Here is a 13239-nt window from a genome sequence, read left to right as displayed (position 1 = left end):
AATCTCATTCTGTGTTATTTGTTGAGACACTTCCCCCACATAGTGTGCATTAAAGCTTGTTACAGCCTAAGACAGGAAAATGCAATGCAGAGATCTACAAGATGGCTCGGCATGTCAAGGTGCTTGCTGCCAAGCCCAGTGACCTGAATTTGATTCTTGGGATCCACATGAGTGAAGAAGAAAGCTAATTCTTGCCAGTACTCCTCTGCCCTCCACACATGTGCAGAGAGAGAGAGAGAGAGAGAGAGAGAGAGAGAGAGAGAGAGAGAGAGAGAGAGAGAAGAGAGAACATATACAAAGAAGGAGGCTAAACTCTACTGACCCTGGAAACAAACCTTGGACAATTCCTCACAGAAAACCTTCATTTTTCATGCCTTCTCCCACTCCATTTATACAGATATTATATAGTGGGCAATTTTGGCCATGGCTTTGAGACACTTAAGACCAAAAAGTACAGAAGATCTATGCAAGAGAGTCATGTTAGGCAACAAGAGAACAAAATCCCCAAACGGCAATGAGAAGGACACTTGAGTCCATTATGTTTAAAGAAACTGGAAGGCTGGAACGAGAACAGATACTATGGTCCCACTTATTAAAAGTATCCAGAAAAGACACTGAAGATTGGAATTTGTTGCCAGTAAGTTGGCTCAGTGGATCAGTGGATAAGTGTATTTGCAGCTAAGCATGATGACCTTAGTTCAATCCCAATGACCCACATGGTAGAAAGAGAGAATTCAACTCTCACAAGTTATTTCTGACTCTGTTTCTCTCTCTCTCTCTCTCTCTCTCTCTCTCTCTCTCTCTCTCTCTCTCTCTCTCTCTCTCTCTCTCTCTCTCTCTCCCTCTCTCTCTCCCTCTCTCTCTCTCTCTCTCTCTCTCTCTCTCTCTCTCTCCCTCTCTCTCTCTCCCTCTCTCTCTCTCTTTCTCTTTCTCTCTCTCTCACACACACAGAGAGAGAGAGAGAGTAGCACACAAAATAAATATATAAAAGCTAAATTAATTTTAAAAGTGGAATGTAAGTCAATGATTCACTAGACCTTGGGATAGACAGAGAGAAGTTACTGGAGTTAGGCAGAAGGATTCTTTCTAGAATAATGTAAATTCTAGTTAAAAATCAATCTGGTAGAGGATATTTGACTCCACAAAGTTCTTTTCAGGTTGCATATTATATATGTATTTATATGTTATATGCAATATTTGTATATCTACATGTGTAATTAGTATTGTATATGTACAATATGTGTGAGCATTGGATAAATTAAACATACTTGTTGAGTAGACCCAACCTCCCCACAAATCCATGTCCCACAGAAACCTCAGGCTATGGATCTGTGTAGGAAAGTTCATTGGAGATGTAAGGGACGTCACCTAAGAGCAGGCTGTAGCTCAGCAGACCCGCCCTCACTAATGATATCTGAGAAGCCCCAAAGCTAAACAATGAAAGTTCAAAACCTCATGAATCTTGGAAGAACACAAATTTAAAGTTTGACCTTTAGCAGGGCAGGGTGGGGGGGGGGGAGGACTCTTTCTCCCTGGGAATGAAACATGCAGATAAATCATGGATTTGCTTTTGGTAGATTTCAAAGATCCTGGTCCCTTTGAAAACATTGCATCCTTTCCCCATGTTTTAAAACATGCCTATGTGTGTGTGTGTGTGTGTGTGTATGTATTCATTCATTCTCTAGACATTTCAGAATCCGCATCTGATCTTTCTGTATCTTGAGTCATTGAGAGGCTGACTCTCATTCATACAGGTTGCTTTGTGCTTGTAATTGTGAGAGTGCATGACCCCTTTATCTGACAGAATGACAGCAGAGCAGAAGGACGGTCACACCCTTCCAAGGTGTACCCTTTCTCGTTTGCTTTTTGCTGAGTTCACCAAGCCTGCTAGCAAAGGAAGGTCATCTCACGTTAACTGTCCAGCCTGAGGTTCCTGCAAATCTAGTCAGGCTGGAAGAGTGACAGGCTCTCAGAGGAGGAGGTGTCTTTGCCTGTCGCACAAGCCAGGCCTGTTTGTACACTTTGCCCTTTGGAGGTCTTATTTGACTTTGTTTCTCATTTGGTCTAAGGCTCTCAAGCACCTGGGTAAGGATGTCTGGGTAAGGATTATCTGCCTCTCAGATAATCCCCAGCACTATGACAAGACCCCCCAGATACCTGAAACATCAATACGTGTATCCCTTATAGCTTTCCAGGATCCAGTTTGGTTTTGACCCATGTTTCCCTCTAATTTTCTTGTAACTTAGGAGTGAATTTAGAAAGATAACGTTTTGAAATAGGCTGTCAGAATGCCAGATTGTTTGCATAGTTGAGAGTGGAGTCATGTCACCCACTGCTAAGGTCAGAAACCTACAGATTAGGTTTTAGTAAAAGAACAGAAATGCAAAGTTTCATGAATAAAGGTTGCCTCCCTTTTTTCAGTAATTTGGGGGTGAGCCTCTGTTGCAAGTCATGGAAGGAGGTAGGTTTGAGGTCTTTGGGGGAAAGATTTGATAGAGATTTGCAAAGTTGGTCAGAGGTGTGAGCCATGAAGAGTGTGAGAAGTAATTAATTGCCAGGACTGATGTAAATTATGTCAATCTGTCCCCCAGTCCCTGCCCCCACTGTGTGTCCAGGTACCTGGCCTCTCCTCCCCAACCCCACCTCCATTTGCCTGTGTGCGCTGGTGACATAGGCCACACCCACGGCTCACATCTGCCCCCAACAGGCTTGGAATGAAACTGCGGCCCCTTGAATATGAACCTGCAAGGCATTTTCTGCCCTGGGCTCTGGTGGGCCAGCTTTGTTTCTCCACCAGTGTCCTTTCTGTTGTCCCTCCTGGTTCCTCCTCAACAGTTTCTTGAACAAATTTTATTTCCAAGAAGTGTCTCTTTTAGCTGAATGTGATGGTGGGAGAATCATGAGTGCACTTTTACTGAGCAAGGCCTATCTTCTTCGGTTTTTAGTTCCTGCCATGATAACCTCTTACCCCAACACCACCCTGGCCACTCAGGGTCAAAGGAAGGAAATGAGCTGCACAGCCCATGGGGAGAAGCCCATCATTGTCCGCTGGGAGAAAGAGGACAGGATCATTAACCCTGAAATGGCCCGTTACCTGGTATCCACCAAGGAGGTGGGAGAGGAAGTGATATCTACACTGCAGGTAAAAAATGCCAGCTGTGGTAGAATGGGGCAGGGTGTCCTGCGACAGTTAGTCAGCCCTCTCACATGGCTGAGCACATGGTGGTAATGATTTGTGAATATCCTGCTGGGATTTCCTGGTGACACTCCATCCCTCTGCCCATCTACACAAGACAAGGTCACTGAATAACCTTCAGAAGTAGTTCTTTACAGTCACAGTCCACAAACAAATAATTAAGCACTGAGAAAGAAGTCTCCCATGATAGTTGTCCTCAGAGGGGGTGACAGTATGTTTAACATTCTACAATATATATTAAGACCTTTGAGACAAAATGAATACCACAATAAAATTTTTTTTCAGAACTTGGGAGATAGCTCAGCAGTTAAGAGTCAAACTGATTCTTCAGAAGACCTAGATTCAGTTCCTAGCACCCGTATTAGGTGGCTCACAACCATCTATAACTCCAGACCTAGGGGACCCAATACCTTCTTGTTGTCTCCATGGGCTCGTGCACACATGTACACATGTCCCCACACATATACATGTAACTGCAAATAATATAAGGTTTTTAAAAAATATTTTGCTTATTTGGAGAAATCCAACATAGAGAATATACTGTCATTAATCTAGACTCACAGGCGCCTGGAGGAAGCATGTCTGTTCTTTCTCCAGCAATGTAGGTGATTGTCTAAGCAATGCTTTTACAGAGGGCTGGTACAGACATGGCAGAAGCTTGAAGCTATGTGCTTAGAACAGACAGTGGCTTTGTCTCTGGCATGCAGTTCCTAAGCTTTATGGTATAGAATACTAGTGCGGTCCCAAGGATGCTGGCTGGACAGCCATGCCTCAGTTCCCATAGACAGCAGATATGAAGATGTCTTCTGGAAGATATAAAAGATAATCATTTCTATGGACACCATAGAGGTCACACATAATATATTCCCCATACTCTTGAACCCAGCCTGTGATTTGCTCAAAATAGCAAACACAGTGTGCAGAACGGCTGTTTAGAAAATTCTGACAAGAAATGGTGGGAATAAAAAACATAGCGCTGCATCTGTGGGAACAGAGAGGTAGGTTCAGAGGGCTGACACAATCATAGATGTCCATTATGCGTGGTTCTTTAAAATCATACCACTCAGAAAAAGAGGGAAGTATATGGAGTATATGGGCCCACTCACAGAAGCTCATGTGAGTCACACATTCAGTCCACACATGGAAGCAGTTTTCCTTCAGAGTGTATAGACACGTGTGTGCATTTGTATGCCAGTGTGTATCAGCATGTGTTGGCCTGTGGGTGAGTATGCCTCTGTCAGTGTGTTTGTGTGTGAGTGCATATGTGAGGCCGAGTCTGTGTCTGTGAGCTTGTGTGTACATGTGGGAATGGATATGTGCGTGTGCTATGGTTTGTGTCTAAGTACACATCTGAGTGATTCTGTGAATGTGTGTGTATCTCTGTATGTCTCTCTGTATACCCATGGGTGTGAATGGGAAACAATATGTAACAGTGTTTCCATGTAGGGTATGTGTGTATGAGTGTTCCTGTGCCCATGAATATGTTGTTTGTGCGTCTGTATGTATTTATGTGTTTTAATGTGTGTGAGTATGGATATGTCTGTGTATCTGTGTGTCCATATATGTGAGTGCGTATCTGTGTGTGTCCATGTAGAAATGGGAATCTTTATATGTGTCTCTGTTTATGTTGTGTATGTGTCCATGTTTGTAAGTAATGACTGAGTGCTGAAGTTGGGAGGAAGGAGGGAAAGGGTAAAAGCCTATTTTCCTACCAGAAGCCATGATGGCTGATCTCCAGCTCAAGTTAGTAACTAAAGTGAGCACTTTTCTGCTTTGGTTGCAGATTTTGCCAACAGTGAGAGAAGATTCCGGTTTCTTCTCCTGCCATGCTATCAATTCGTACGGGGAGGACCGTGGAATAATTCAACTCACAGTACAAGGTAAGGCAGGCATGACAGAAGGAAGTGTGTGGCCATTTCGAGACAAGGTGTGCTGACATCAGGCAGCATTGCAGACCCAGTCAGCTGGGAACAGTTTGATCTCTCAGGAAATCTTGGCTCTGCAGGAAATTGGCATAAATCTGGACTTTATCAGAGGCTGTGATCATGTCAGGGTGAAGCCCTGAAACATGGGGAGCAAAGCCCTGGCGGGGACCAGGGCAGGTGAGAGGCCAGACCTCAGGCTGAATGTAGACGAGCTTGGCCAGTGCTTTCCACTCCTTGGGAACTTGTACGCTAGAAAACTGAAATGGAAGTCCAGCATCTGGGGATGAATGTTCTGTGAGTCAGAGTAGTGGCACTTATGTCCTCCAGGTCTATCCTGGTGCCACACGGGCTAGAAACAGAATCTCTTGGAGAAGTGAGGCAATGCCTTCTATCTAATCAGGAAAAAAACAATACCAACCCACCGGGCAGCACCTGCAGATGCCTAATGCTACAGAAGTATGCAAGCTGTAGCCAGGTCTTCCACTAGAGTTTATGCCCAGGCTTGATTTGAACTAACCCCAGTCTTTCTGTTGATGGCACAGAACCCCCAGATCCTCCCGAGATTGAGATCAAAGATGTCAAAGCTCGCACAATCACGCTCAGGTGGACCATGGGGTTCGATGGCAACAGCCCTATCACAGGCTATGACATTGAATGCAAAAATAAATCAGGTAAGCCTTTCACTCCCCCTCGCTTTACCTCCTCCTCACTCACCCCCCTGTCTCCTTTGTTTCTTTATCATATGTCCACAGCTCCTCCTCTACACAACTCTCGAGTTTCAGAGCATTATTCCCATCTGGTCCATCCCTGGCATGAATGTGTCCAGGTTTCTTTCTGTGTCCAGGTTTACCCTTTCTTAGTAACCTGACTAGACCTCAGTCTTGGTCCTTACTGGTCTTTGTAGGAATCCCTACCACCTCAGACATGCCTGTGGGTACCAAAAGAAATAGGCTTCTGTTACAGTCTTTCCCAGTCAACAGCCTCCTTACCATCTACTTCTTCAGGCAGGACCTAAAGTCCTAGCCTGGGTCTCCCATCCGGAGCCCCGGACTCCTGCAATGCCAGTGTCTGCCAGATATGGCATATAGTAATAGTATGCAGAATGATGAAGGCTAATCCTCCTGCATGTGACAGTGACTCTATAACAGGCCCCTGGAAATGCACTAGGGCTAGGTCACAGAGCTTTCAGTCAGTCTACAGCACACATGTAAATTTGACCCAGATATCTACACTATGACAGGCATCTTCTCTTGTCCTTTTCCAGGGCCACTACAGCCTTCTTTGGATCTTACAGTCTCCCTGGACTGACAGGGGAACACCACTGTGGCCTCTAGTCAGAATCTTACTGTCTTATAGAAGATATGAAGTAGGGAACCATCTGCATGGGAAGGGCTAATAGGATTCTCAGAGGCACAGCAGTGGGTTTGGTTTGGTTTTGTTGTTTTTTGTTTTTTTGTTTTTGTTTTTTTCCGAAGCCCATGCATTGCTTCAGATTACCCTGTCGGGACTGATTTGGTCTCTTTTGAGCTGAGCTGTACCAACAAATCAAACTCAAGACAGCTAGGAAAAAGCAGTTGCATTTCCAGAGGGCGAGATATCTCACTAGTAGTGCACCATGATAGAATCAGGATTAACCAGAATGAGGAATTAGGAAAAGCAGACTTTGAAGACTGCTCATAGCAGTCATAGCAGGTGTCAAATGTGGACCAGTGGTTAAGGATCAGGTCTAAGATAGCCGGTTTGAGGCACACATAAACACAAGGAGGTGGCCCAGCTTGCTGCTCTTACAGTTGCAGATTGGAGTGTCACATGCACGAAACAGTGAAACAAGACAGAAACTTACCTAGAAACAGGTGGTAGTGATGAGAGCCCACAGAGATGCAGGCAGGCATGGAGTCATTCAACAGGAGCCAGGTAGCAGGGGAACCCCTGCCTTCCCATGGGCTGATCAGCAGCTGCCTGTGTTCCTGAGTGTGGAACATACTGCAAATTCCCACTGAGGAACAGACCAGGTTTCTGCTACCTTCAGGGAGGGTCCCCCTGACAACTATTGGTACCCACTCAAACCAACAGCAGGGAGCATTAGGATCCAGCTCATGCTGGCCCTCTGTTGGTCTGAGCTTCACCTTGCTATTCCTCTACCTGACTCCCTTATGCTGACCTTATCTGTTAAAGAGAAAACCATAGCAGAAAACAGGTTTGCCTCTGGCAGGAAGACTTAACTCCCCTGGACCATGGGGCCCCTCCTCCTCCTCAGTGCTCCCTTATCATGACTGTCCCTGTAACATATCATCAGGTGTGCATCTCTGTGTGTATTAACTGCCATATTCATTCATGTGTGTCACTCCACTACCCTGGAAGCTGGTTGGGCCCCCTCTGCCTACTAGGTCTATTTCCACACTGCCCATTGTTCTGATACCTGATGGGCAATGGATGTTAAGTTGTCTTTAAGACAAATGTGCACTTAAAATACTTCACTCATTGTCTGATACATGGCCCACTGCTGACCAGAGCTACCTTTTGTATTGCTTAAACATGCATGGAAATGGCTACAAAATGTAGGTTCCCAAAGGCTCATCTTGATGGGAACATCACCATCTAAGAAACCTCACTGCACATCCCTCCTCGAGTGTCTTAGAAGTTTCTCAGAGTCTGGCTCTCTGCTTTTCTTCTTTCTTCAGGGTCCCCAGCACTTGGTACATTGTCTAGTGTGCATAGAATATATTTTGTGTGCTTTCTAGTGTCCATAGAATATGGAAGAAACATTCCTTGTTTCACATATTTTAGCCTTAGAGTAGAAAGCCCTGGTGGAGGGAGAACGGGAGAAGCTGTTCTTTTCTTGTAGGTAGAGGCTGCACTCAATTCTGTAATCCATGTGTCTGTCAGCATCTTCATGAGTTATGTCCTTCCTCAGTAACTTCTGAGTGTGTGAATCTCATTGCTATAATATAAGCTAAATTCGTAGAAAACCCACCCCTTCCAAGAAGTCTTCCCTAACCACCCATCTCTCTTCTCTATCTATAATCCTGCAATTCTCGCTGGGCTCCTAACTAGTTAATATCTTCTCTTTACTGAGCATCTGTCCCCTTGGAATCTCCTTGTGACATGCCTCTGGCCAGTTCTTCACAGTGTCCCTCTGTGCTCCAGGATTCCTGGTACACATGCTCAGCTCATAATGTTCACAGAACCATGGCTCCATCATTTGGAGCAGTGATATTGTCTTGCAATGGAACTTTCATCTATGGTCCATAAATTTTCTTTAAAAATCTACATCCCACCAGTGTAGGAAAAGCCTTTCACATTCTTAACAAAGAGCCTTCTTGCCAGTGTGTCAGTCAAGGCTGGATCAATCCAGTCCAGGAAACATGAACTCAGCAGATCTGTGGTTCACCCACACAGGGCTTCCTCAACCTATCCATCACCTCTTAGCCAAATGACCCTCCTTCCATGACTTGAAGATAGATGAGTGTCCTTGGTTTTTTGTTTACCAAAATAATAATGATATTATAGAGTCCATATCCATGTCTGCCTCTGTGACCACCCAGTCTGGAAACACCCAGAACAAAACCGTAGTATCAGCTAGTAGGAAGTAAACATAGGAGGGTAGGTATCTCCCACTCTGTCTTCTTTCTTGCCAGGAGCTCCCTGGTGCTCTGATTCCTCCTTTCTTTTGGTTCTTGGAGAAACTACATCTCTACGTGGACACTCTGGTCTTTGTAACAGTTCCCCAGCATCTGCTCAGGTAGCCCTTCCCCCACTCAGTGGACTGTGCTGTGGTTATTACATCTGAAACCTTCTCTTCTCCTTGGGTGCTGAAGTTCTTTTTAGACCTAGGTCTGTTCCCCTGGCCCCTTTCCTCTCCCACCTCCCAGATTATGGGGAACTTCAGCACCTTGGTCAGCGCCTTGCACCCTGCCTTGGTTGGCATCACTTCTGTGTTAGTCCTTAGATAATAGGGTTTGCCTAGATAGTCCAAGCCTCCTCCTTCTGCAGCTTCAACAGGGCTATCATCCCAGGGAGATATTTTCCAGTGTCCCTGTGCCAGTGCCTTCACCCTAGTCTTCCTTTCATCTGTCTCCTTATGTTAAAGCCTTTTACAATTCTTCCATCTCTAGGAGTATCAAACACCCATGTTCATTTTTACCTTTGGCCGTTAGCCATATCTCTTTAAGCCACCGCTGCTGTTTTACTATTGCACCTGGAGTTTCACACTGAAAATCAAATCCTTGGTTTGTCAGAGTGTCCTGAGAGTTTAATCAAATGAGACAGTTGCTTTGAATTCTATTGGGATGGCCCAGATGGTAAAGTATTATACTACAAGGGTCCATAAGCACAGTAACCCTGAGACTGAGATCAATAAGCTTGAAAACACAGAAGCCATCAGACCTTGGGGTTCCAATGTCCACACAGACTCAGGAATCACTGGAACAAAAGCCTGTATTTATGTGGTGCCCAGCCCAGTGCCCTGAAGGGAAAATGGGATCACAAGTTAAAATGCAAATATAACTAGGAAAATTGCAGCAGAATCCAGATTGATATCCTTGGAGTACACAGACTGCAAAGTGTGGCTGCAAACCTAAGTCTGGGGCTAGAAACCTGAGTGGGGAATACTTGGAGACAGCTGCAGGAGCAAGCAATAGAATTTCTGTGGAAACATCTTACCCTTATCCTGGTTCAGTGTCTGGATAGATGCTGTTTTCTATAGGTAAAAAGTGAATTCTGAAAAAGCTGTGGTCTTTTGAATCATATTGGAAGGTTGTTTGGCAAATAGACACTTACAGGAATTAGGCTGGGTCAAAGAAACCTATAGCTAGTAACTGCTGAGTCCTGAGCATTATGTACAATCATTCCCTCCTTGCCCTCATGTAGATGGGGAGGCTAGAAGGAGGAAGAGGAAGAGGAGGAGGAGGAGGAGGAGGAGGAGGAGGAGACGGCATTCATTTGCCTGCCCAGGCTCTCAGTCTCTTCCACAGCCCATATACATGCCTGCAGTGGAAATGGTTGTTTCTGTTGGCCCTTACTCTTCCAGAAACTTTCATCTTATCTTAATAGAGCCTTCAGCCAGCCCAGTGTATGCTTCCTCCCACACTTCTTTGTGTCTTGCAATGCTGGCGATTCCTCCCTTCATCAAAGCATCTTCATGAGGCCTGGCTTTCCCTCTGACAGGTTCCTCATCGGACATCATTTCACTGTAATAAAATTTCCCGTCATTCATCCTCTATCAAATCTCATAATTCAGTGTTTAGCCACATTCTCTCCCTGTCAGAGTACCCTACCTCAGTCTTCCCAACTCAAAAGATGCCTGTACTTTGCACTTTGCTAGTGATGATCTTTACACGTCCATAATGATGATCCATTGACGCTATGTGTGATTTCCCAAGAAGCAAGAGACTTACAAGCAGTCTGAAGCCATGTGTTTCTGTTTCAAGTATTGATTTACCTCAGGGAAAGGTAGCCCCCTTTTGCTTATCACTAGTGTGACAAAGGTGTTGGCATTGCCAGGATGCTGGTGTCTGTGGACATTCCCTTTGTACACTCACTTATATATCACGTGTTTACCATGCTCTTCCTCCTGCCAGGCACTGAGTGAGCACTGGTAATGCACACTCGATGGCAAGTGTGACTTCTGCCACTCAAGTGTGTTGGACATCACAAGAGAGGACTTGGGAGTGGGAGATGGGTATACATCCTCTCCACTCATGGTCTCAGGGTATCTTTTCTCCTACAACCCACACTTGCTAATGACTACCCAACCTTAGTCAACTGTCCAACCCTTCTGAAACTTGGATGACCTCATCATCTTCAACCAAAGCCCTAAAAATCCTTCTGCTCAAACTGCCACATATTCCATATCTCTTCACAATAGGCAGGCACTGGCATTCAAAGTCCCCAAGGTTGAAATAAGAATTCCTGCCACAAAAGAATCAGAATAAGATGAGTTTTAAGAATTAAGGTTGATCAAGGTGTTCGCTTTGTCGGATTAGCACCAAGGTTGAACAGGCATATGCAGAATGATCTTAGTTTTATCACACTTGATTTGGGAAGAAAAGGTCAGGTATGGCTAAGAGTTTTGCTGTGATTTTGTATCTTTTATATCTAGGGGCTGGCAGGGAAGCAATGTCTAAAGTATATGGAGCTTGTCACCATACACTGTAGAATAAGCTCATGTGTGTGTGTGTGTGTGTGTGTGTGTGTGTGTGTGTGTGTGTGTCTGAGGCTTCTGCAGAACTGGCATCCACCTCTGTGTCTCCCATTCTGCTCTCTCCCCCAGACATCCATTCTATGTTTGTTCAAGGTTCCTCCTGTACTGAGCTCACCTCAGTCCTTTACCCATTGGCATGGGAAATAAGTTTGTGACCCCATGTCCCCTCTGATGACCAGTTCAGACAAGAAGCTGGAAACATTGTATTGAGATTTCGCTTTGGGGGTATTTTTTTCTTTCTTCTTTTCTTTGTTTTTAGTTTTATTATTTTTATTTTATTCCTATTGTGAACTTTCAAAGGCAGAGGAAAAAAACTCACATCTCTATCTCTTCTTTTTTGAAAAACAAAACCCAAAAGACTCCTGGGATTCTGCTCAAAGAACCAAAGATGTTTCCCCTCAGCTGAACTCGGCCACCATCATTGATATCCACCCTTCCTCCACCTACAGCATCCGCATGTACGCCAAGAACCGGATTGGCAAGAGTGAGCCCAGCAACGAGATCACCATCACGGCGGATGAGGCAGGTAGGTGGCACCGGTTAGAGCCTGCCACCCAGAAGTTCACTCTTGTAACTCAGACACTTAGAATTAGACCTTTCCCCACTCCTGGTGAAATTCTTTGATGTGGGCTTCCCATGGCCTAAGGAAATGCTCATGGCATCTTGGGCAAGTTTTGAGGTCATTGCTTGATACTCAGATGGCCAAGGTTCTTGATACAGAAATATGAATGGAAAACATTAGGCTAACAATGCTGGGGGACTCAAAGGGTCATGGCATTGTACAATCCCTTGGTTCTAATGTACTGGACCCAAGTTGATGGGGAGACACTAAGTATCTTCCCAAAACCCATGAGATTAAGTGTGGGAGAAAGAAGAATACTGAAATCAGAAACTCCAAGAGTGTGTCTGTGGGCAAGTGGAGAGGTTCTGGTTATTTAATGATGGATAGCGTCGCTGATTGTCCTTCGCCACGATGAATTATTCCTTATTAAATGTTGAAAACTTTGAAGATACACATAAGCATTTTGACACAGACAAAGCTACTCCTACTAACTACCCTTTCACCTAGAACTAACACAGGGCCATGTTGACAGAATCTTCTAGATCATTTCTGTGATCTGTTTCACCACTCATGCATATATTCATGTATGTTCACCAGTGTACACACATATCCACATGTGTGTACAAAGAGACTACATGTCTACTTCATGACTGGATGCAATCAACTGGGTGGTGGAGGACTGAAAACCTAGGTGGTAGCCTTTGGATGCTGACGTGAGCCTGTCCTGTGGAAGAGCAAAAGAAGACAATATTTTGTAGCTTCTGTTACGGGGAAGTAAGGAGCCAATGTCTGGCTTGTTTCTTGGGGGGAGTGGGGGAAGATTGACAAACACTCAAACCTTCCTCGGTTGGTTTTCCATCACCAATCAGAAATGTTCATAGGTTTGACCCAAGGTCAGAACATCATCTATCATCTTCCAGTGACTGTTACTCACCTAGAAGTTGGTGTCAACTTCCAGCCAGGTCACTATTGGCTTCCCTCTACCCTGTATATGCATAGTCATTGTGCTTGTATCTCTGAAATACTTTTCTGTGATTCATAGTAGCATTTCTTACCATATATTTAATGTGTCCCACACAGTTGGGCCTGCCAGTCCTACCACCATGAGCACCCTAACATCTTTCATCAGCCACTTTTTAAAGATTACTTTCCCATGTTAGATTCTAAGAGGTGTGATTTCTGAACCAGCCCAGCCACATTGTCGTAAGCCTTTGTTATGTGGTCAGTTTTACTCTTGAGGAAATAAGTTTAAATGTGTGGGCAGTATGGTGTCCATTTCTCCTATCCACATACTAACTAGGTCTGACCCTGCTTAACTTCCAAGATCAAACCAGATTGTGTGTGTTCACGGTAG

At 44.7% G+C, this 13239-nt stretch overlaps 1 protein-coding gene across 2 annotated transcripts in view; it reads left to right on the top strand.

The window, feature by feature from the left end:
- Positions 1 to 13239, top strand: part of Dscam (DS cell adhesion molecule) — a 580573-nt gene that overhangs the window by 444457 nt on the left and 122877 nt on the right. For both annotated transcript variants that reach the window (XM_085832094.1, XM_021184771.3), the window contains exons 12-15: positions 2946 to 3142; positions 4980 to 5076; positions 5664 to 5792; positions 11682 to 11849. In XM_085832094.1, the coding sequence (XP_085688220.1) occupies positions 2946 to 3142; positions 4980 to 5076; positions 5664 to 5792; positions 11682 to 11849 (591 nt within the window). The remainder of the gene's footprint in view (positions 1 to 2945; positions 3143 to 4979; positions 5077 to 5663; positions 5793 to 11681; positions 11850 to 13239) is intronic.

Source organism: Mus caroli, unplaced genomic scaffold (genome assembly GCF_978045245.1).
Source record: "Mus caroli unplaced genomic scaffold, Mus_caroli_1 scaffold_17, whole genome shotgun sequence".
In the NCBI taxonomy this organism is placed as follows: Eukaryota; Metazoa; Chordata; class Mammalia; order Rodentia; family Muridae; genus Mus; species Mus caroli.
Note: the sequence above shows the minus strand (reverse complement) of the source record. Positions and strands in the feature narration are given on the sequence as shown.